Here is a 24,558-nt window from a genome sequence, read left to right as displayed (position 1 = left end):
GCGATCTTTTATGGTAGGTAAGGACGAGCACGTGTGAAGTATATACATCCATAACTTAGTATATATTAATCAGTATATGAACGGAAATATATAAATTTTCAATACGATATTTATGGGCTTCCACAAGCAAATAGTCAAATAATAAAAATAGCTTAAGCAACATAAGCCCATGTATTGACTTTTGGGATTCCAGAAAGCCTATCTTTGATGTTACACTAAATACCATTTGCTCATTCTAAATCTATCAAAACAACATATATATCATGTAAGATTAGATTGGCGCCGAGGATTAAAATTCAGTCGTGAGTAAAATACCGTGGGCTAAAATTTATTATTTGCACAGATCACAGCCTTCGAGCTTCTATCAGATAGTTTTTAAACAAATGTTGATTTATAACAAATTTACTAGAAGGCAATAATTCATAATGCACAAAATTATATAATAACTTCCTATTACGACCTTACCTTACGGCCTACCTTAAAAAGCTCTGAACTCAAACTTCAACGCCATCATAGGTTGCCAATACCAGTGATAATATGTTTGTATTTTTAAAATAATTTTCATATCGAAAATTTGAATTTTTAAGTTTGAAACAGAGTCTAGACTTCCATATAAATATTATGGAATAAAGTAAATTTCCAGAATTGCTTCGGGCTAATTTCAAAGTTTACTTATTATTCACGTCAATTTATAGTGGGGGCTCTTCGCCCTAACAAATATCTTCGTTCACTCAAAACAAAAAATTCTAATTGCGCGTTCACAGAGGTTATACATCAATTTCGTCTTGAGTACATTTATTGAATTTTAAAATATTTTTTTGTTTGAATCTTTATTTTTTGTCTTCAAATACTTTCATTCGCCAAACACGGTAAATGGTGGCGGTTCCGAATGTAACATTCAAAATTGGGTTTTTGATTATTTTAATCCTCTGGTTGGTTGGTTTTTTTGGAACGCTCCCAAGTGCGGATGACGATAGCAGACGAGCATACTTCAAAAGCTTTTGACCTTTCTTGACGTCAAAAGTAAGGGATAAATAATCGCAAAAAAGTCGCGCTACTTCAGCCGTGAAATAATTCTTGAAATTCGTAAATCTATCCGTGTGGTTTTGGGGAATAATGAATATCTAACAGAGCGTTGTATCGACGTATGTGCTGTTTTTTCACTACTTTTTATTTGATCATTTTTATCACATTGCATACGGGGTATTTGATACATTTAAATGAAGCGTTAATTCCTATAGGATTGTCGATCTTATACTGGCAATATGTGAAATTTTAGCACACCAAACCTCATCAAATATCGATCGGTATATCCAGCATATTCGCATATACTAAATGTGCATTTTATTCCAATTGTTTTAAATTCATATCTTTATATCCCATCCTACCAGGTAGAATAGTTATTCGCACAAAATTCACAATTCATAACGCTAATATTTTATTTCAATTTCATTATTTACTGAATTCACATCTCATAAATTATCTTACTATTGTAAAATATCTTTAAGCAATTATATCCGTGCAATCACATTTCATTTTAGAGTTGTAATTTGTAATATATTCGTATAAGGATGTCACCTGCTATAATCAGATTTGGAGTATCAGATATATAAACCTTTCCATGTACAGCAAGACTTTTGAACTCGATTTTATAGAGATATTTTAGTAATCCCATCATTTCAAGACGCTTTCTCAAAGCAAGTTTTGTCATCCTACATAACAAGACGATAGCCAACGCAAAAGTTGTTGTAACTACTAGATTTCAAGTGGCAAGTAACCGATTCATAACGATTGAAATGAATTACCCCAATTCAAATTTCGTCAACTTTCGCTCTGTAAAATATCGATTTTTCCCGCTCTGGTATTTCAAGAAACTGTTTTGAACACTGTGAACCAGAATTTATCAAAATTCGAATTTAGATTCTACATATATGTGAAACATATGTCCGAACGTTAACAGGTATTGGTTGGTACCAATACTTATAGATTATTTTGCTTCCAGGTGTTATGAATGGCAAACCTATCAAAGCATGACATGATTTACGGGTCACCGTTTGTGCGTAGATTTAGCTTTTGCCGCCATACATCTGTATCTCCAATAGGCTATCTATTTTTATTTGGAATTTACTTACAAAGGCGGCTGAGAATATTTGTGATTTTATCGAGGCTTGATAGCAATTGCACTGGATATTTTTACCTTGTGTTAGTAATTTTTTATTGGTAATATAATTTTGTTGAATATTTTTACTTGGAATGTGTTGTAAATTGTAATATATAACATTTGTATATGTAATTCTATTAATACTTCGTAAAAGTGTTCTTTGGTTTCATTGATTTCAAATCAGCAATTGCATTTAAACAATTGCTGTAATATTTTCTGACACTATTGGTTTTCTATGAGACAAAAGCGATGGCAAGTATTCAAACCGTACTTTGGTGATTATGTATTACTACTTTTTTGTTACTTCGGTTTAGTTACTCTTGTATGTATGGTTAAACTTATAAAGAACGATGTTATAGTTTTTTTTTTTTCTGTATATCATTCTTTAGATTCGTCGAAAAAACTCACCGATGTACTAGAGGAATTTCATAACGGAGGCGTTTTATCGAAGTATAAGAAAGACGAGGTTAGTAAATGTTACCTTTTTTATGTTTTTTTTGCAAACACTCAAGCCCTTTTGATAGCAAAAGATTTTTTAATTTCCTTGTTAGTTTTCTATTCGTGTGCTTTTATTGTAACAGAAAGGGAATTTTTTATTTTATTCATATCAATCAAGATGATCGATCCACTTCGGAATACGCGTTGGGAGTTATTTTCTGAGAAAACTCATTTTTACGAGCCATCGATTTTTCCCCGAATCCTATTGGATATTTTTAATCTAACTGTTTACCGACGGTTATAAATCTAACTTATCTTAAAACAAAAAATGATGCTATTTGGTTATAAGTACCATGCTATTAGCAGCTGTTCCCTAAACATTGTCGATATGAAGAGGATTTTACACCGGTTATTGTTTAGTTCAATTCTTATTTGTTCGCTGCGCATGTTACCCAGCATATTGCTGTCCGTTGATTATGTAATATTTTTAAATTGTTTCAAACATGTCATAACATATTGTCACTAGATAATGAAGTATTACTGGCATTTCTTTGGCCGAGAATTACCATGGAACTTAATATAAAAATACAATGAATATTAAACGCTTAATTATGGATCAAATCATATTATCTATATGAGTATTATTTTTATGACGAAGCCATATGGAATCTTCGTGTGATGACTAAATGTGCTTTGAATAGGCCTTCAAAATTATTGAATTGGGTCAGAGCGCATTCTCATTAATTATAGTCGTTCAAGCACGGAGATGCCACAAATTAGCTTTTCTCGGGTATGTGATATTTATGGGGTTATATCAGAGCATCAAGTTTGTTATTTTACTACCTACCAAACATGATCGATACGTGGTCTTTACCATTCAATCCTATTTATCTCCCAATACAAATTTTATAAATCGAGGATAGATTATGAATAGAACACACTTGGCACTAATATACCCTTATCTGGAGTAATAATGTGTTAATAGTAACAATAAAAAGCATGACAGCACTGAAAACAGCAGGAGCCTCCGTTGGTGTGCCCTATAACAAAAACGCTTACAATACAAGCTACAATTCCAGCGATAGAAGGCTTCTTACAAAGGTTTACTTTGATCCTATCTGTACGCGTAAATGACGGTTCATTGGCGTATAGAAATATTTAAAATATTCATCACGACCTCTGATGTGAGTTTCTGCGATACAGTAATCATATAGTCGATTTGGTGTAGTATGGAACTTCCAAAAGGTAATCGGTATTTATTTATCCAACAAATACGAATATGTTGTTTTTGAAGAAAATTCCAAGCACCTGAATAAACGAAGTATTAAACAACCACAAGCAATGGCTTAATGGGGTAGGCCTAATAATCATCGTATTTTCAATATTTAAATAAACTATTATGGGATATCAAAATGTCGATTTCTGGAGGGTCTGTACGACAAGTTTTTCAACACTTTCTGCAACAAGTTAACACACCAACAATGGATTCAATTCGCAAATTATTTGATAATTTATATACAATTTTTATTTCACTGGCCACTTGTCATTGATTTGGTGTATATTCGATAAATTTAATCATTTCACTAAAAATCGTTAATTAGATTCCAAAATTGTCTATTACGTAACCAAATTACTAAGCATGATTTCATTTTCGTCCAATGGATGACGTCAATAATTATCATGGATAAATCATAAGTTTGGTGACGTGCGGGAAAATAAGACCAAGTGTTTACGCGAACCTTTACATCACTGCAGTGCAGCGTTGGTGTTGCAAACTCAAGACCGGAAAAATCTATTGAACTATTGATTTGAGATCAGGTCATGCCCCCCTTCATTTTCCTTTGAAACTACGTCAGAATGGAATTCTATTTTGATTTGAGATCAAAATTAGATTTTTTTGGCAGTCGATTTCTTTGCTTCAGAATAAAATGAGAAATAAATTATGAAATATTTAAAATAAATTGTGTTAACCTCTTATAGCATCTCGCGTTGGTTCATTATGGTTACCGAGTACACATAATTCTAAATTTAAAATACTTGTTTCATTATGAACATCACAAATAAAATATTGAATGGATGCCCTTAATATGGGTCGATTAAAAGGTCCACGTATTTTACTTGTGACAGCTCAAACCCAACCCAGGCCAGCGTCTAAGTTTTAGTTGGCATGGGTTGAATTGCCTAAATCCAAGAGTACCTCACTTTCATAAAGTAAAATTACCCTAAAAAGCTAATTTATTTTCGAGAATGCTCTCCTGAATACACCCTTTGCTATAATTATTATTAAAAGATCTATCGTAACCACTTAGATTCGTGGTGCTGCATTAAATGCTTTTAGATTTACTATGTTGGAAGTAAATTTACTATTTGTTATTAGTCTCTGCTTAGCCAACTATATCGTTAACTCCGGCTAATTTTGCTTAAAAAAAATTAGTTATATTTCTATGATTTTAACAAAATTTTAACTTTATATTTATATATTTATTGCATTTTCTTCACGTTGACAAGAAAATGTCTACTTTCTATTTGAACGTAAATCAATTTTTTCAATTCCCACTTTCAGCTTTATTGTGCTATAATTATATTTTCAATTATATTTCAACGTTATTGAATAATTCAAAATGTTTCTTTGTCTTTACTTTGATTATGCTTCCAAACGGAATACAGGATGATGAGTCGATAGTAAGCTATGCATGTAAATGTATCTTTACGTTCGTACACTGTTAAAAAAAATTAGTGAATTTGTCGCTAATTTTCGATAATTATTGTCCTGCTACAAGGTGCGTATTGTGGCGCTCCAGAAGTATGTATACCAAGTATGTATGAGTGGCATATATTGTCAGTATTTGGCCATAAATTCGCAATATACACCACTGAATATCGAATTGATACAAAAATGCAAGTATGGCGAATGGTGATTTTTAAGAGTACATGTAGTACGTGTTTTGTTTGAGTGAAGTGTGTAAGTCGGCTAAAGACGCAACCTTCACTCAAACCTTTTCAGTGTGTCGTATATTAAACATTGTTTTTCTGTCGGCCATGTTGAATCGACACATCTGAACTATCAATATATTTGGCTCATTCTGGGTAATAGCATTCACAAAATCAGATCAGATTATGGATCGAATGCTTTGAAATAAAAACATTTGAAGATCTGAGCGTATGTCATGAACCAAATAGATGAATATTTCACTACAAGTGAAATAGCATGCGTTTGTATTGTATTATAATATATCTTCCTTATGTTAACACTTATTAAGAGTATATTTTCTGGCGAGGGATGTCCAAAACGAATCTAATATTCGAATACATTCGGAATTGGTTATATTCGATATAGTTATATTATTAGGAATAGTTTAGAATAATTCCATCCGAAAATGTCCTTTTATTGAGGATTTATTATTCTATGATAGACAAAAAATTAATAACTTCTGACAAAATGAAATAATGAATACTAATTAAAACGATGATCATCTCAATTATTTTGCATGACTAAATTTGATTTCTACGAATTTAGAATTTATCTTGTGGAACAGACCCTCCATTTCAGAATATATTCGATATTTCATTCGAAAGAATATTTCAGAATGTATTCGAAATACCAAATTATTACGTTTTGACCATCCCCGGGAACCTGCTATTAAAGTTTCATCTCTGTATGGCAAAGTTCAACTAACGTTACTTGAGTCACACATTACTTAATCAACTACAAGGATCACAGTAGATTTACAAAGCTAATGTGAATGCTAATCAGGTATTTGCAATTTTAGCCAATTGATTATGCCGGTTTCAAGCTTTTCATGGAGACGTATTTGGAAGCGGATTTACCAGATCTGTTCTGTACCCACATGTTCCGGTCGTTTCAAAAGGCTGACACGAAGGAGGAAATAGGTGGGATGTCTGTTTAATATCTTCATACAGCATTGTAATTTGTGATCGATGATAGACAATTATATTGTGTTCATTCGTTCTGTTGGTATATGGATTATTATTATTAATATACAATCACAATTTAACATGTCAATAACGTGATTTTGCTGATCCACGATGATACATCCTATGCTCAACATTGGATTTTGTTCATTGTTAACAACAGAAATGCTAATATATAAGCAATTAAGCAGAATTGGTCAGCAACAACATGCAGCATTGCCAAAATAAACGTATTTGTTTCAAAATTGTAATATGAGTTACTATAATCCAGATATTGACTAAAAATCATATAAAAACGTTTATCGTTCCATGTATCAAACCAACATCATCTCGTGCATATGCAAGGAATTAGTTTTTCGCGATTGGAAATATTTTCTCAGATATGTCTTGCGTTTATTTTACGCTATGCATTAGTTTTGAGTTTTTTTAATAGCGCGGGCCTCTACAATAATTCATGCCAATATTTCTGGTTCCGAATGTCTAATAGTGCTCTATAGGTATACGATACCTGATAGCTGACTAAGTAATTCAAAACGGTTTTATACAATCTTAGCGGTTTAATTATTGCGGATTTGAGATAACATATACGCATTTCTCACTTTTTTGGACGGCAATGCGTACATATCACGTATTATAAGTACAGCTTCGGAATTGATAAAGCAGTTTCATACTATTTCAAAATGTATGTAAACTTGAAATGTCAATAGGCCTGAATGATCAATCGAGTCGTCAGATAAGCAGAACTGGAATAATCTTTTATTCTTTTGAATAACTGTCATATTAAAATATCTACCCAGCAGATTTGAGTTTTTTTTTATTTTGACCTACCGGTACATATTTATATTACTACGCAAAGCTTTATCATGAATGGGGAAAATTTATTGTTGTTTATTACATTGGCGGGTAGCGAAGTCTATTAACGCCATTATTTGAAATTTGCTTTTACGTTCAAGAGTAATTCAGAGAATATCTTAAACCTGATCCAATTGGAATTGTGTTTCCATGGGCCCCGCCTCAATGGTTATTTTCATCAATGCCTTAGGCTCGGCGGTTGCTGAATGAATTAGTCAGGAATCCATCTTTGTTTTGCCGTATATGCAAATATATATGGCGTTCCAGTTACCACAATGTATGTAATAATAAACAACTATAAATCTTAACAACCGAAATCCTAAATCGCATTTGGTTTTTAACGGCAACACTCTTAACCAGTATGAATAAACAGGTAAACGGCTGCTATTGAAGGCGCCATGTTACATAAGAATACCTGCCTAGGCCATAAATGACGCAAAAATCGATATAACCATTGTAGGTGAGCTATTTTGGTCTTGTTTCATATCGTCGATACAATCAAACGGTATTGAATTATTTAGGCATGTCAGCGGTAAAACGGAGTGCTATGCGCTTATTTGACTGTTAAAATTGATCGTCTTGGATATCCTGATGGCTTTTGTACTCACTCTTAAAAATGTAAAAATTTGGAATTGGATTTCATTAGCTTATTCTAGTAATCTGCTTGAATGGATTATTTGCATTGTATTGATACCTTCACTGGGTATTTAGGATTTATAACTGTTAGTCATTTTTGTTTGCTACATACAAATTACAACAATCGATGAAAAAATAGTCAAGAGTAGCTTTAAAAATATGCTCTATATTTTTTTTTTTCGATAAATGTCAATTTTATTCTTTATTTTACAGCCCACAAAAGCAATTATTTCACAGACAAGATAGTACTTTCTGGGACATTTTTGAAATATTTGCAATTTTTCTTAGATATGTTATATTTTAGATTGGGTCATTCCTTGGCATGTAATATGGTAAATTTTGCGAATTTTTTTCGCTGCCGCGTCAATTTTTGTGGTGTGCGTCTTGGCACTATCTCCAAAACACGAAACAGAAAATGCGTCAAAGTCGGTGAATAATATTCATTCGTAATTGATAGGTTACACAGATGGTAGATTTAAAACATTGATAACTTTTCCCTTCGCTTTTTAGCAACGTTGGATTCGCACTTAGAAATCACAGTTGCGTGAGTCACGTTAACAAATATATAAAAGACCGTTCACAGAATATTGTCACAAAACGTGCTTTCGACAGTTTGCCAAGTATCGTCGAATCCATGTTATACTTACCGTTGTTTCGTTTTTAGAAACATGTCAAATAAAACTTCGTTAACTTTTTATTGATTGGGTTATGTAAATCTGATCAATTCTATTTTTAAAATCAATTTTCCCCGAAGTTCTTCAATATATTTTTTTCGAGATTACTGTATATAACACCTTGAGGTGAAATTAATTTTGTGACAAATCGATCAATGAACTAACTGTCATTCTTCATCACCCCTTGTCTCTCGTGAATAAATTTACAACCTTGTAGTTTCCAAAAATGTAATGGCAAAATTGTGCAAAATGTAAAATATTTTTTGTAACTCTCTCAAAGTATACTAATTGTTTAGTCGCGCCTAAATCGTTGCCTGCAATATTCTTACCCAGTAGTTCTCAGTCGGGGTTGCACGGCACCCCAGGGGTCCAACGGTACACTCCGTGGGTTTCGCAAGTTTACATTCAAATCCGAGAGTCTTCATTAATATATGTATATTGTATAAATATTTCCTAATACCGAATGGGCTAGCCTAGCCACCAAACTGCTACACTCTGAAGGAACCTCCAGAAGTATGTGCATCAAGATGACGCCCAACCTGAACATAGTATGTGCGCCAATACTTCGGGAGCGCCCTCTGAAGAACATCTTGTTTTGCCAGTATTAGATTCTCTTTTATATAATACATTTACAGATCATCAAATTACGACAATTAAAGGATTGCATAGGTGCTCCTCGAGCACTGGAATGTTTCATTGGGGTCCCTCCACCTTAAAGCTTGAAAACCAATGTCTAACAAAATATTTACCCGCATGTACTCATATTTAATAATTTCAATTTTTGAAGCTATTATCACTTCGGTAGATGACCACAAACCACTTGTAATGTTGTGTGTATAGTGTTTATTGTACTTGCCATTGTATACCAAGGTACACGCGTTTGTATTTATTCTAAAACGACAGGAAATGATAAAATATTCATTCCATCGTTCGATATCCTCGCCGAGTAGCATCTATTTGTGACGTCACATTTGAATAATTACATAACGATTGTTTAAACTCGCCGATTCAATTATGCTGTATTTAATCTGTAGTAAGCGGAACACGCAGTGGGTAACCTCGGATGACCGAAATGTGTATGACAGGTGACAGCATATGACAACTCCCTCAAAATGTCAAAATTCTGTCAAAATGTTGAAAGGCTTGTCACTTGTAAATGAGTCATTAATTAGTAGTATTGTGATTCCGTTTTATAGCAAACTGGGAATATATATAGTATTTAAGCAGGGTCATCAGTTGACTTTATTCTTTTCAGTGTGGTCGCAGCGATCCAAACTATTATATAGTAAAATAATAGACACGGTATACTAAGGCAAGTTTAGTGTTCATAGTGATTGTGTATATTTGGTAAATTTGTAATAACATGCCATTATAAATCGTGAAATCTTGATAATTTCCACGAGTATATATATCTTATTAAGTAATTTCGTGTAAACTAATTTCGTATCATAATACCATCCGAACGGTGTGCAAATGTACTAATTTAGTAAACAAATCTAAATCTCAGTTATATAACGTTGCTTCCTGAAAGCCTTAAAAGATGAACTTTTTTATTATACTGGTTATCAGTATGTTATGTCCAATCATTTTTATTGTGCTCATTTTTCTATAAATTTTTCTATGGGATCATTCCTTCCCAATCTAAAGATATCCTTGGCAAACATACGGGCAAATTCATCACGCAGGATTTGGCAGGGCAGAAAGATGATGTAATGGTTCCTAATATGCAAAGTTGTCATAAAGATATATTAGATATATATATATATAATAATCGTTTTTGAATGTCTTACGGTCCAATGAAGTCAATACGCAGTGTATGGTTGGTTTTCTCATGGGATATGTTGTATTTTGGTGACGAAATTGCAATCTGCTGCCATTTTGTAGTTTTCTAGTCCCTAACCTTTATATAAATCAAATTACTTCGAAAAAAAACATTTTTGTGGCGCGATGTATTTTGGCGGATATCCGTCTGTATATTACTTATGTGAAAGGTGTTTTCTCCTGCGCTATTAAAAACATTGGAAATGTTTATGTAGCCTAACAGTCATACTTATTCATTAGTTTTCAGAATCTTTTCCGTGAAAATCTCGATTCAAACAATTTGAACAAGCTGTCATGACGATATAAACAAATTTCACTCAAAAGAAAATGAGATGAATTTGGCGTCAAAATTACTCCTGGTTTAAGGGGGGTGTATATGACATTTTACACTCGTTTGCTTTGGCCAGTGATCCCTGTTGAAATAAAAATCTGTTATTCACACGGGAAAAGGCAAAATATAACTGTGACATTTCAATCGTGATGTTATTGATTTTTATTTCCAAGTTTCCCAAATAAGTCGATGATTAATCAGAAAGAATCGATGGAATCTAAATTAGACAAATTTATTTCAAATAAAAATAATTTTTGGGGAGACGCGTTTGCGTCCATGTGCTAGGAGTTGTCATCCCCATCTTCGTTACATTATTTTTTTTGTTAGGTATTAACCACATAAGTGTGATTATCTCGCGTTCCTCATTTAAAAAATATCATAAAAAAATCGGAATAAAAACAAACAAAAACAATTTGCACAACTATTTCCTCCTTCCAGTATATTTGTGATTGAGACAGTCGCCTTTCGATAGAAACCGCGCATTTTTTAATAAAAAAAACTAAATATGGTATGCTTTCTAATCCATCTGATACTACATATATGCAAAAGGGATAAACGGTTATCGATATCGATATTGGCCTTCCAACGTTCCAACTTATTCAGGAAGCATGCATTACATGACAGTACGTTGTAGTCATTCTCCGTTGTATGCTTATCCAATACTTAGCCAATATAACATTTTTGACAGTGACTGATATCTTAAACTTGTATAAAAGCGTCCGGAATTAGAAATTTCAGAATAATTATCGGCAGATAAATACATCTGACTTGAGAATTCCTAAACTTAGATCACAGTAAAATGTATTTCTTCGTCGAATAAAACGTAAAAAACCTACATTGAGTGTGTATAGTGGATTTTAAGATAAATATGAGTCTTAGCCTACATTTGAATATACTGATTCCTTAAAGGGCATGTTCTGCCTTTTCACTTTTTGAAGAATGAAAGATAGTGGCTCACTATTAGAACCGTCTCGTGTTTAGGCTCAGGATGGGGTCCGGTTTTAGGCTTCGTACCTGCAGCTTGGTAAACTTAGGCAGCAAACTTTATGTTTATATATTTATTCAGTTTGTATTTTTGTATTTTGTCTTTAATCATGTTTCACAATTTCATTTTAATCTTCTTTTATTGTCCGTGCTGGTGGTTGTCTGATCTGATCCGATGCATGCTCAATCGACCAAATCATACACGTGTTTCGAATCTTTACCTACTCAACTGGAACGAACACGTGATATAACAAAACAGAAGGAAAAATTGACATGACCCTCTCCGGGGCAACTGTACTAGCATGTGCCTCCGTCACAGGTCTGTACCCTTATTTTCATATGCCGCCATTCTTATTAAATTTGACTGGCTGGATTATAGCATGTTCATTATAATTACTTTTAATTAGTGATTAATTATTTTTGGTATATATTGTCCTACTTGATTTTTCAAAATGACATATTACAATGTGTCGAAATTATGGTGTGTCGAAATAGCATGGTTAAATTTTTCATTCAAACTCAAAGAAATTTTGTAATTGTGGTTTCATGTTAAAATGAATATCTGACAACACTGTTTTATAAAGATCTTGTCTTTTTAATTGATTTGTGTGATGATAGAATTTTATGACGAGTGCTAATTAATATAGGTATTCATAGAGCCGTGCTCCATATTTTTCTTAACTTGACATCGCCTATATTATATAACCCCTATATAGATCGAGTAGTATTAATCCATTTCATTCTAGTAGAATTTAGTTAGCATATTGTCGCATGAATAAATATGACAACGTAGGTTCCTAATTTAGATTAATCGTAGATTGCTACTAATATACTTGACGCATTTATATATAAAACCACATACACCTAATTGTATAACGTTTTATGAACACGGAATTAATTATAATTCGGAAATTTTTTATGAAGGATAACATGACTGTAAACTTTTGAGGATTTTTTTTTTTGGTGAACTGTTTTGTTCCTATAATGCACGCCAACCATTATAATTTTCCAATGACTATTCTACAAATCGCATCTTACTCCGGGTGTAATAAGTTTCACTGTCATATTACAACTATAGCAATGTATAAATATGAGTTTATTTGTCTAGACACAAATTTGGAGCAAAAGATTTAGAAAATATTGCAATTGAGTGAAAAGACTTTTAATTAGATATGAATGGACCTTATAAAAATTCGTATACTTTCTTGTATAAGTAATCGTGTTTTTTTTCATATCGATTTGTTTAAGGCTCTCATACAAATATACTCACATCATACTCCAATTATTATACTCTATCTTCTCTTCACACTAGATAGGCAATAAATTATCTCATCGTAAAATAACTACAAGGAGGGCAAACAAACATCATGTACGTGGTAAAAGAATGTTCCAAATATTTATATTCAACCTATGTCCACTGACTCATTCCTTACTCCGTGGATAAATGCCACAGAAAGACGCGGTTGGTCTTGGTTTCATACTTGATAGGAATTTAACATTATAATTCACACTCCTTTTCTCACGTCAATAATCTGGGCATAATGATATGTATGACCGAATTTGTTTCTCCGTGAAATATATAAGGTGTATTTACCTAAACGATATGACGCTTCTTTGGTCAGGCGAGCATCTCAATACACATACCATGTTTGACTTGAGTCAAGTTATTTATTGTATGATAATTCTGAGCCATTTTCGAATAAATTGTCTATTATCCATAAGATCCAAATTCCATAAATTTTACGAATTAATAAAATCGATTCAAATAAAACACTGTATGTAATTTTACTTAAGTCACAAATCCTTTCCTTATATTGTAATTTTCTCGTCTTTCAACCCGAATTTCATAACGCTATCCTCCGAAAATCCTACAAGACATTGAACCGGCGCACTGCAGGATCATTCTCCAGGGCAATGTTTAACTTAAAAACTCGTCCAAGATTATACTTTAGAATTAGCGGGTGATAAATACCTCCCATCAGTATTATTCCATTATTATTATAGATTTATGACGTCACGTAAATGCGAAAATCGCAGTTAAAGACCTCACATTATTATAATCTTTATGGATAGTTTCTTTATCCTATCTATGCCATTTGCTTTACTGCGTTCAATGTAACGTAAAATTATATACCAAACAAATTTGAAAACATTTCCATGTGCGTGGGACAGGTTTACAAACTGGTAAAATCGTCAACAATATGGTCGGAACTCCTGTTGCGGTGAAACGAAGAACATGGTTCGGCGAATCTCGACAATCTTCTGAAGAGAGAAAAACTGGTATAATATGGTAGCATGCGCATGGTTTCGTACCACTTTTTATGTCTTTTTCGTCAACTCAAAATCATTGTTGTGTGATATTATATATCGTAACCGTTGCGACCGGTGAACTATTTCGCATGATATATTATGGCAGCATGCGTGTGATTCCGTATCTCTACTTTCTATCTTATATTTATCAATAGAGAAAAATTGTTGTGAGACATTATATAGCGTATTATTTATGAATGGTGAACTATATTGCATGTGCATGCCTTGATGCTCGACCTGTATGTGCGAACTACTTTTGTTTCTATTTATCTTTTTTGTGGACTTATGGATCTTTTTGGTGATTTGTTGTTGTTTTTGTTATTTTTGTTACAAGAAAATCGCTTTATTCCGTCCCTAGAATATATCACTTTCATATTTTTCAAAATTTCCCGATTTCTACGTGGCCCGACATTTCATCTCAAATTTTGCTTGTATTTTTATATAAATCGTGGGCATAATAATTTCATATGACATTTGTACATAGCTTCATATATAGCATTCAATTCATTTGTTTTCTGACATTGGAGTAGTCATTTGACTTTCATATCCATATAAATGAGAATTGCTCTCTTGTCTTTCATGCAAGTTACTGCTTTGCGCTAATAGTTTGTAAGATTGTGGGCGTTCTCGCTTGTAGTTTGTATTCATTTTTATATAGTTGTCATCAGATTTAAACGGTCAAAGTTTTCTCAATAATTTATTTTTCGATTACTGATTCGGTGATTGTGATATGGGAATTGGCGGGTTTATAGGTTCGGAAATCGATATGATGCATTGAGAACTATATTCTTTCAATTTTGCTTTTCTATCTTTGTATTTACCTCTCTCAAGAAGTGCGTTACAACGTTGGGTCATATTTCAACGAGCAAGCGATGTGCGTTTGATTTGTTTTGCAAAAATACAGTAGACGCCCAAACCAAAAATTGACATTACGTCTTCAAGTGGGCTTTACAAATGAAGCTTTTCTCGACGTAGCTTTTCTTTTTGCCTGTAAACAAGCCCGTAACCGCGGTAACATGACACAACGCTGACATTTCAACGAGATTTCTTCCTATGTAACAAACAAACCATCCGTACTTCTGCATCATTGTTTGTGGTTTGCGGTTTGCAGCACGCAAATGTACGAATTGACATTCTCTTATTTCCATTAACCTTGCCAATAGGTAATATAATACTGGAGATTCAACACATCAATAAATAAAATGAAAAAGTCATGATGTTTGAACGGAATTCAAAATCTAAATTCTCTCTCCGGACAATCCCATTGATGTATGTATGGTGGTTTCTGGTGCCACTAAATTATTGAGCATGCATTAAAGTATTGTAAAAAACGACTCAACCGTGAAGTGATACTTCATTAATCTTATAGCTCAGTTTTCCTTGAGTCGATTTAGACAGGGCAAGTATAGTAGCGTAGCGGTAGAATATGTAGCGTTTGGTGTTGCTTCTGCGAATAGCAAATATACGCAATAGACAAATTTATGTCGCAAATATTTCAATAAAATATGACATGATAACTTGTTAATTTCGTCAAGAGATAAAACTACTTTTTCAATTCAAAAATATTCTTTGTATTGTTCCTACATAAAACTATTACACGCATTAAGAGGATTTGCAAATATATTTCATGTCGCATATTTTTCTTCTTACTTTTTGACACACAGGACATGTCAATATGTTGTTTTGTTAATAAGCTACATCTACTTTTTTAATATGACAAATTAACTATTAGATTTTCTGACTTATAAAACTTTTAACCATAAATGTCAGAATTCGATTCGGTCTAAAATTCTTTTTCAATTTTATAACCTAGTTTTATGACAAGCAATTTAATGGAATCCGTCAACTAAAATAAATTATACCATTCAAAGTTACATAAAAACAAGTTCTATTTTTGAGTTTGGCCAAAAACTCCGTTGGAGTTTCTAATTCAGGATCTCGTTGGTATTTATATAGTGATTCTGTTTTTATTAAAAACACGTTAAATTCCTTGAATCATTCTATTTATGCCTGCTACTGTTATTTATATATCCAAATTACCTAAAAGTATTCTGTCATCAACTAACGTTCTCCATTAAATCTCCATTCTTGATCTCGATTCGAAGCATGACCTTTCAATATTTAATCCTTTTTGTCAACCATCAATCCATAATGTTAACTACAAATATTGTTATCTCGTTATAAAAACATTGATCAAAAGGTCAATACCATCTTGGAATTCATCCTATTTCATTTTAACGTTTGGCTTGTCATTTTAATCCCATTTATTTTGTATATTGATACATGAAACATCTTTTGTTCTCATTTAATACACAGTGTAGTAAAGTTATGTTAAATCAACATGCGTTTCAAAGTAATACAAATAGAATCTTGATTCGTTGTTTTGTATAATTTTTACCTCGGTTAAAAGTGGAAACTGATGACCTGTGTTACGCCAATTCTATTTATCGCTTATAGTTACATAGTCCAAAAGTCAATTATAATTTAAGTTGAAATCAAAAATGTTATCACTAGTCATTAGTAATGTGCACCAAGTCCAGCAGTTTGGTTTTACAAAAACCTGTTTCAATGTCAATGGTCATATCGATAGCGCATGTTTCAAACCTTTTGATTTGCCTTTCAGATGCCGATGTCAAAGGAAAACCTCCTCGCCCTGTGTCAACGGCTGGCGAAATAACACTCAATATGAACGACCATACTCACGAGACTACAGGAGCAACACCAGCAGATAAAACCAATAGTTCGACCAACAACACACTCGCAGTCCCAAGCGGTGAGATACATGCATTATATTTCCTCGGTTTCTAATGTCAAAAATCCTCTCAGCGCTGATGATTTTCTTTGAAATCATTTTCATTGTCATTCATATTGTCAATGATTGTACAAAAAATGTTTTTGTTGCCTACTTCTGATTCATTTTTCTCCGTATATCCTGTGGTGATAAAGGAAGAAGTGCCTCTCATTACTTTTGTAGGTATACTACTCAGGTTAAATTCATCGCTGTCTGTTTATTTTAGTAGATAATATTGTGAGTAACATAAACAGAGGTCGGTGGAGAAGTCTAGCTCAGCCGAAACTAAAGGAAACGCATTAATTAATGAGGAAAAAACAGGATATTATCATTTTTTTCATATTTTTTCTGGGATCTTTTTTTGTCTCATATATTGCTATTTTGTATTTTGGAAAATGAACTGCGATTCCAGGTTCTGTAAATCATGCAGCTTCCTTTTTTCAATTTTCGAATTTACAAAACCAAAACTTCACGTTGGGATTTGGTAGTCATTGTAAAAGAATCCAAAACAGAAATAGTCTGAACGTAACCGAAGTTTAGCTGGTCGTAACCTAATCAACCATAACCTCTACCAATTCAAAGAGCAGTAATGGCTTCTTTTGTCGCTGCGTAATTCACCACTAATCAAGACTAATCGCTCACTGTTCGAAGCTATTCTTTCTGTCGTGAACGAAAGCGTCTCATTGGGCTTCGATGACTACGATGAGTGGGTTAGGAACAAAGTGCATGGTGTTTGATTAGGGTTATATCCCGGGCTCTCTTTACGCTATAATTGAAGTAACTACCAAGCTCCTGTTCTCAGAACCGCCGAGGCGAGAGCTCTTAACATACGTCAGACGATAATATTTCAATTTATGTCAAGTTTGGTTTTTAATGGCAAAGCCGACTACATCATTTAGCTTCTGTAGACGAACGATATCACTCGGGATTTCTGTCTTTGTCAATTAACCTTTACGATGCGGCGTAAATCTACTCAGTCAGTCAACAATCTTTAGATGGCGATCTCTTTGATGGAATTAAAGCCTCTTTTTAAAAGGTTATCAGCCGTGAGGAATTCAAATTTGAATTCACGTTGACCAAGCGTGAAATAACATGGATTTTTTACAATGTTGTTCCGAAACTTTTTTCAGAATCAGGGGTATTTGATGACGCTTGCATTTGCATTATGCTATTTAAATAGGAGTACGAAATATGGTTACAATTTGAATGGTCTCCTGCTTAGAACACTGCTGTTTACAGTTTACACGAACTCAATTGACCTATTTTAATAAACGCTTTGCCGTAAGGAGGAAATACGCAACTCGTTAGGGAGTCAATTGCACGCGTCTTCCTAATCGACATACTCGTTTAATTTAATAAAGAGTAAGTATATACCATATACTTTCTCCTCAGAGGCAAAAGTCTGGGCTTTTGCGAGTCAATTTCCTCACGTTTGAAATGTCTGCCCTACATTTAGATCGCCAAGTACCGGTAATTTATTTCCACTAGTATCTTAGGTTTTCCGTGTCTGTTTAGGTTGCTGGAGCTGAATCTTTTTGTGGTAAAATTACTTTACCTAGGAATATTAGACTCTCGTTTGGCCCGATGTTTTCAACACTCGTATACCACCGCGACATGTTGGAAAGAATTGCTAGAATTCCCAGCTATTTTGAACATGAAGATGTTTATCTCAGCTTTGTTGGTAATACTGTTACAGAAAAATCTCCTAAATTTACATATCTTGTTTTACATCCTCGTAACCCTTTTTTTCATACCCTAAATTTAAATAGCCTTTAGATAGTTCTACTTGTCTAATGAAATATACGAAACGCAAAGAATACTCTGATGTAATAATAATTTGGCCACTTTGTCAGACGCATTTTGCAAAACCTAAACTTTAATTGTCAGTTTGAAATTCAGGATTTTGTTTTGAATAGGTTCAAAGGTTAACATTGTTTGACTTGAACATTTTATACACCAAAATTGATTCCAAATTACTTTTAATCAATGATATTTGAAGGTTATTTCATATAATTGAATGACGCATAGAGGGTCTCGTGTTTGGTCCAAACTTGAACACCATTAGTTTTACTTATAGCTTAAAAGCTGAAATCGGAACCACAAAGAAGCCTTGTTCGGAGAGACAGTCCTATAAATACGTCGTATAAAAATATGCTTTTGGTCATACTTGATCACTATATATATTAGTGCACCACAGTTTAATTTGTTCAAACTTTGCTACGCTCTACATATTGCGTAATCTCTACTAATCTGAACTATATTTGGCTCAAATCATTAAATTTGCATGATTCCGAACTACGTTTCGTTGTTTTAACTTTAATGTATGTTTATTTTTGTGGAATTATTTATCACCTATGTGTAATTGATCAACCATGATCTCTGGTTGAAAGATGGATAACTTACTCGATTGGATAAATATTCTTTATCGACTTTAGAATCGTTATGTACTGGTAACAGTCTTCAAAAGTTCAAATCACAAAATAATAGGTTTTATATTTATTATTGCTAAATATTTATATGCGTGAACAAAAACATGTTTTTTATGCTCAGTCGTTTGCCTAGCTTAGAATAGTATATTTATTCGAACCCAGAATAGTGGTAAATATCGAATACAATCTAAATTGGGGGCAAATTCATGTTACATAAATTACATAAATTACTAATAATAATAAAGGAACAATATTTTCTCTTCAGTGACCGTCACCCCTCAGACCCCCACCACCGCTGCAAAGGTTTCAACATTGAGTAAAACAATGAACTATACAACAGCAAGATCGAAGAATCCAGATGAGATTCCTTCAGAAGTTGAAGTTGTTCATTTGAAAGACATTGTTTGTTATTTATCGCTTTTAGAAGGAAATCGGCCCGAAGATAAATTGCAATGTAAGTAGATGCAACATGAATGTTTTTGATCAAAATTTTTTAATAACTTTATTAACCGAGCTTGGCCTTTGATACAATGCTATGTTAGAACGTGATTCTTATTTGGTCCGTGTATGGGAATCCACTCATCATCGAAATATATCAACTTTAAATATAATTTTAAAGTCTGAAAAACCTTTTCTTAATAAAATTCGAGCTCAAAGCAAGGCCACACTCACTCAGAAGGATAATCATCTTTCAGCGAAGTAAGGCAACTTCGGAAATGCTGAAACTGAAACGATTTGTTGTGGCGATGCATCCTATCATTCATTTCATAAAATCCTAATTTTAAATAAGTTTTGATATTCATATAAACGTATCAACTCTGCAGAATGGTGGACTGGGAAACTTGGGATTTCACTTATTTACAAGAATTTTGTTGTTATGTCAACCAAATGTCATTACCCACCTTGAGAAATTTGTCCATTCACTTGCCAAGCATCGTGAAACACGACTACTAAAAAAAACTTTCCAAATGTGTTTTCAAGACAAATTGGACCATATGTTCATATATTCCATTCGACTCACTCGTTCTATCATTTCAAAATTTTATTGCAAAGCTTTAAAACAATATGAATACAATAGTTACCTAGGTTTACTAGTTTCTAAAAAAATAGATATTTTATTTTTGTGTTTTTCAACTCTTTCAAGTTCACGCGATCTGACTGGAATCCTTTTTGAATTGTTAGTTTCGATGGTAAATATCAGTCTGAAAATAGCCGGCTTTTGTGAACTGTTTGGGCGTTAAATCCACTACTTTAACGCGATCTGATTGTTATTTCACTTGTTTTGAACTCATTTAGGTAGACATTGTTATATAGCACCTTGCGGCAGCTGCTCATATTTCATAAATTCCTATTCATTCAGTGAAAATTTTGGATTATTCAATTGTATTATTAGTAGATTTTTAAAAATCAATTGAGAATTTATTTTGACATGGATTTGAATTATGTAAACAGCAAACACTTCTGACGAGACGTACCTTTGACATAAAGTTAGAATATTGTACTTCCTGATAATATAAAATTTAGGGACACAAAATTTATTTTAATCTTGGCAGTCTTTTTGCTTCATAGTATGTTGTATCTGCAAGCATTGTACTGTGTCGGCATCGCAGATAACACAACTGCGGGTGAAATCCCATGCCGATCATCTTACCCGACGATTCCGGGAATTGTAGCTGCCTGCATATCAGTGACCACTAGAACCTATCTTTGTCCGGTGATAAAAATATAAGCGCCGTATATAAACAAACATAGATAAAATAAGTTCGTTTATTTTTCAACTTATAATTTCTTTTACAGTCGTCTTCAAATTATACGACACAGACGAGAACGGAAATCTTGACAATGGCGTGAGTGTTTTTTTTCCATTAATTTATCATGTTTATTTTACAACCGTAAATACACCGTAAGTATAATTTGACCGAGCTTGTTACAAGCGAAATTGTTCTACCTATTTACGTTACACTATTCTCTCAGTATAATTATAGCGCGATCTGTTTTGAATAGGGCGACCTTTACAAACGAAGAAAATTTTATTATCTTCCGATAATCGAATTTACTCCCATCCATTTATAGGAATTGAATTGAAACGTCGTAAAATCAAAATCAATTACTGATTGAAAGCGTTCAAGAAGTAAATAATTCATTGTCGAAAGCGTAATATTATTTCAAGTAATTGTAATTTGAAAGCTAGGTTCTGAATTCCCAACTAATTTACGCGCGTTGATCACTATAGTAAACGTGATGGGAACGAGTGCGTAAACGCGGGTGCGTCGGCGTCATGACGCAAATTACGTCCCAGAAAGGGTGTCGTGTTGCAGCTATCTGACAATGACGGGTCATATTGCTCGAGAAACATTGCTCATTCCCATGTAGACTGATATTTAGATTTAGTGAAAATAAAGCATATACAATATTGCTAGTAAGTAGATCGATTCAGATTTTTCATCGCCATCCTGCACCTGATTATCACTTGATTATTGTCCACCTATCCACCACCCTTATACGATTTTCCAAAAAAATTCCTGTTTTTATTGACCCGTATTTCGCGGTAGCCCTATTATACCATTCACAATTTTGTACTTGCGGTCTTACACCACAAGTTTCTGTGTGCAACTTATTCCACAGCTCTATGTCATGATAAATGCCATCACATAATTAATTCTATTAGATGCAGTCTGGAAGGAACTTAAACTTGATGAAAACCATACCATCGACATTAATTTTTTATGCACTTCCCCAAAGGGATAAAATGTCATGCCATTGGGGAACTTAATATTATGATGTTCTTGACCGCACGTTACAAATGGACTTTTCGCTATCTTTACGATCCATTACATTCCATTAAAAAGACATTCCAATTTCGGTTTGGGTAAGAAACAATGATCAAGCATGGACGCACATTGAACGCATTTTCTTTCCCTTACAAATGATGCCATTTGCTAGCAAACACATCTACGCGAACCAACAACGTTACCGAGAATTCCACTGCAAATGTTTCTGTAATGATAGATAATTCTGTGTGTTAACTGGTTGGCAGGCCGATAGATTTTCGCAGAGGGTGCTTGTTTTCAAGCATTTGAATTCCAACAAACCTATTAGATTTTTGCGACGACGAGCCAATCGTTAAGATATTATAAGATTTATGAGAAGTGAATATTCAAACCTATCTGCAGACGTTTTTGAACTTTGAGCAATCAGGACGCACGGACTCAAATCTCCCTCTTCTCTAATTATTTTTAAGACGACAATTCAGGCCAACTTTTCACGTAATAATACACATTACATACAGGTCATTGGGACCATGAGATAGCAAATTACTACAATACAGATGTGCCATGTACGTAAAATATATAAAATGCAAATCTGTGCTCATATTACTTCCATTTATATTGAATGCATATTTTACCTTTTTATATACTTGGTTTTTTATGTTTCATCATTAAGGCGAAGTCTCAAAAACTAAACACAATCTCCGGCAATAAGTCGGCAGAGAGCGTTTGAATATTATAATATGTCTTCCGGTCTAAAGTGCGAATATCTGTATCTATACGAACGAGTGTGAAATACAGGCTAGTTTTAGCTCACAATGTATTGTGAACAGTGCCGAAATTTTTCCTATAACGGAAGAGTATATTCCTTGTTTACGGATATCGATAGAATTTGTTGACGATTATCTTTGAATAAACATTCTGTCATTGTTTTTAGGAAATGGAAAGAATTGTCAACCAGATGATGCATGTTGCAGAGTATCTTGGTTGGGATGTCACAGAACTACGACCAGTAAGTTCTTTTGCTCATTTTTTTCTTCCATTTACTTATTCTATAGCTTCTGTTGATTCAGTTGATTTCTACATTCAATTCTCAACTATATATCGATACTGAAAATCAATATTTGAATGGTCCAGTTTTTGCAGGGAAAGTAATTTTCACATCATTTTATTTAATACAAGAGTCATGCTGCACACTAATACAAATGTATGTCTGTAATGTTTCGTCTGACCGACGTCATGAGTTGAAATATGCTGGTCTGAATGTGAACAAGTCTGACCCCGGTCAAACGGAACGTTACAGAAATACATTTGTGTTAGTGTGCAGCAAAACTCTTGGGTTGAATAGAATAGTCGTCTTTATTATTGCTACAGCATCCTTGCGTTATACGCATATGGATCCACTTTCACAAAGTCATAAAGAAAGAAATGATAGTTTGTCTTTCGTAACCCCAACTGATAATTTCACATCAACGCAAATCATTGTTTGGGCCACATTCTTATTTCTTTAGCTAAATCCCAATATATCTGCAAATAAAATGGCTATTTTGGAGTATATTTACTTCAGTTGAATTTGGATCTTTATAAATCGTACATATTAAAAGTCGTGAGTTCATCTAACAATTCAGGCTGATTAAGTCTAGACAACAATGTTGTATTTTGCAATGTGTTTTCTGCAATATTCTCTGACACTATTGTGTGAAGTAATACAAAAGCGTTTGCAAGAAATCAAACCTCGTTTTGGTACATCTATCATTTCGTGAGGAATGTCGCATCTAAAGTGCCTTCTTTGCGTGGTGTGTTACAAGTGTAGTTGTATTATAACTAGCCCGCAACTCAATTTTGAGCAAAAATATTTGCATTGGAAGTTTATAGAATTAGACTTGCACCGACAACGATTACGGTTACATGCTGTGCTAATATTATCATCAATTTGATAAATTCAGTAGCAAACGCCGCATTGTACCAACAGAAATCCATCTTGCTGAAACCCATCTTAGTAACGCAACTATAAACATTCAGTTTTTGCAAACTTTTGTATAAATTGCCTCAATTTGAGGACTTTTTGGGTTTGTTGTATTGCATGCCTGGGCGGTTTTGGTACTTGAACTTCGTATATTTTGGCAGAGAATCATTACCTGCATTTGCCAAGCAGGTTCATTGAGGTGTGAGTCGAAAGAAAGCAAAAACGGAATGGTGTTACATAGTTTGACAACATAATATTTATGGGAATCACAGAGAAATAGGCATTCTCTTTCATCGAAGTCACCCACTACCTTATGTATTGTAGCAATAAAGATATTGGAAATAAATTCCTAGTTATTTCCATACTACATTACGAATCATTCAAATAAAAAGTCTGAAGGAAATGTCGCCATTTGCATTGTTGTATTCATTGAAAATATCACATTTGTGTACAGTCACAACACA

At 33.4% G+C, this 24,558-nt stretch overlaps 1 protein-coding gene across 5 annotated transcripts in view; it reads left to right on the top strand.

Annotated features, from left to right (window-relative positions):
* LOC120341806 (diacylglycerol kinase beta-like) overlaps positions 1-24,558 on the top strand; it is a 55,703-nt gene that overhangs the window by 325 nt on the left and 30,820 nt on the right. The window contains exons 2-10 of one of the 5 annotated variants that reach the window (XM_078111181.1): positions 2,551-2,627; positions 5,267-5,281; positions 6,370-6,490; positions 12,090-12,149; positions 14,003-14,110; positions 16,764-16,913; positions 19,626-19,814; positions 21,158-21,207; positions 23,066-23,140. In XM_078111181.1, the coding sequence (XP_077967307.1) occupies positions 2,551-2,627; positions 5,267-5,281; positions 6,370-6,490; positions 12,090-12,149; positions 14,003-14,110; positions 16,764-16,913; positions 19,626-19,814; positions 21,158-21,207; positions 23,066-23,140 (845 nt within the window). The remainder of the gene's footprint in view (positions 1-2,550; positions 2,628-5,266; positions 5,282-6,369; positions 6,491-12,089; positions 12,150-14,002; positions 14,111-16,763; positions 16,914-19,625; positions 19,815-21,157; positions 21,208-23,065; positions 23,141-24,558) is intronic. The other 4 variants (XM_078111182.1, XM_078111183.1, XM_078111184.1 and 1 more) reach the window with 4 other exon arrangements.

Source organism: Styela clava, chromosome 3, assembly GCF_964204865.1.
Source record: "Styela clava chromosome 3, kaStyClav1.hap1.2, whole genome shotgun sequence".
NCBI classification, from domain to species: Eukaryota; Metazoa; Chordata; class Ascidiacea; order Stolidobranchia; family Styelidae; genus Styela; species Styela clava.
The sequence above is the reverse complement of the archived record's forward strand: the minus strand, read 5'-3'. Positions and strand labels throughout refer to the sequence as shown.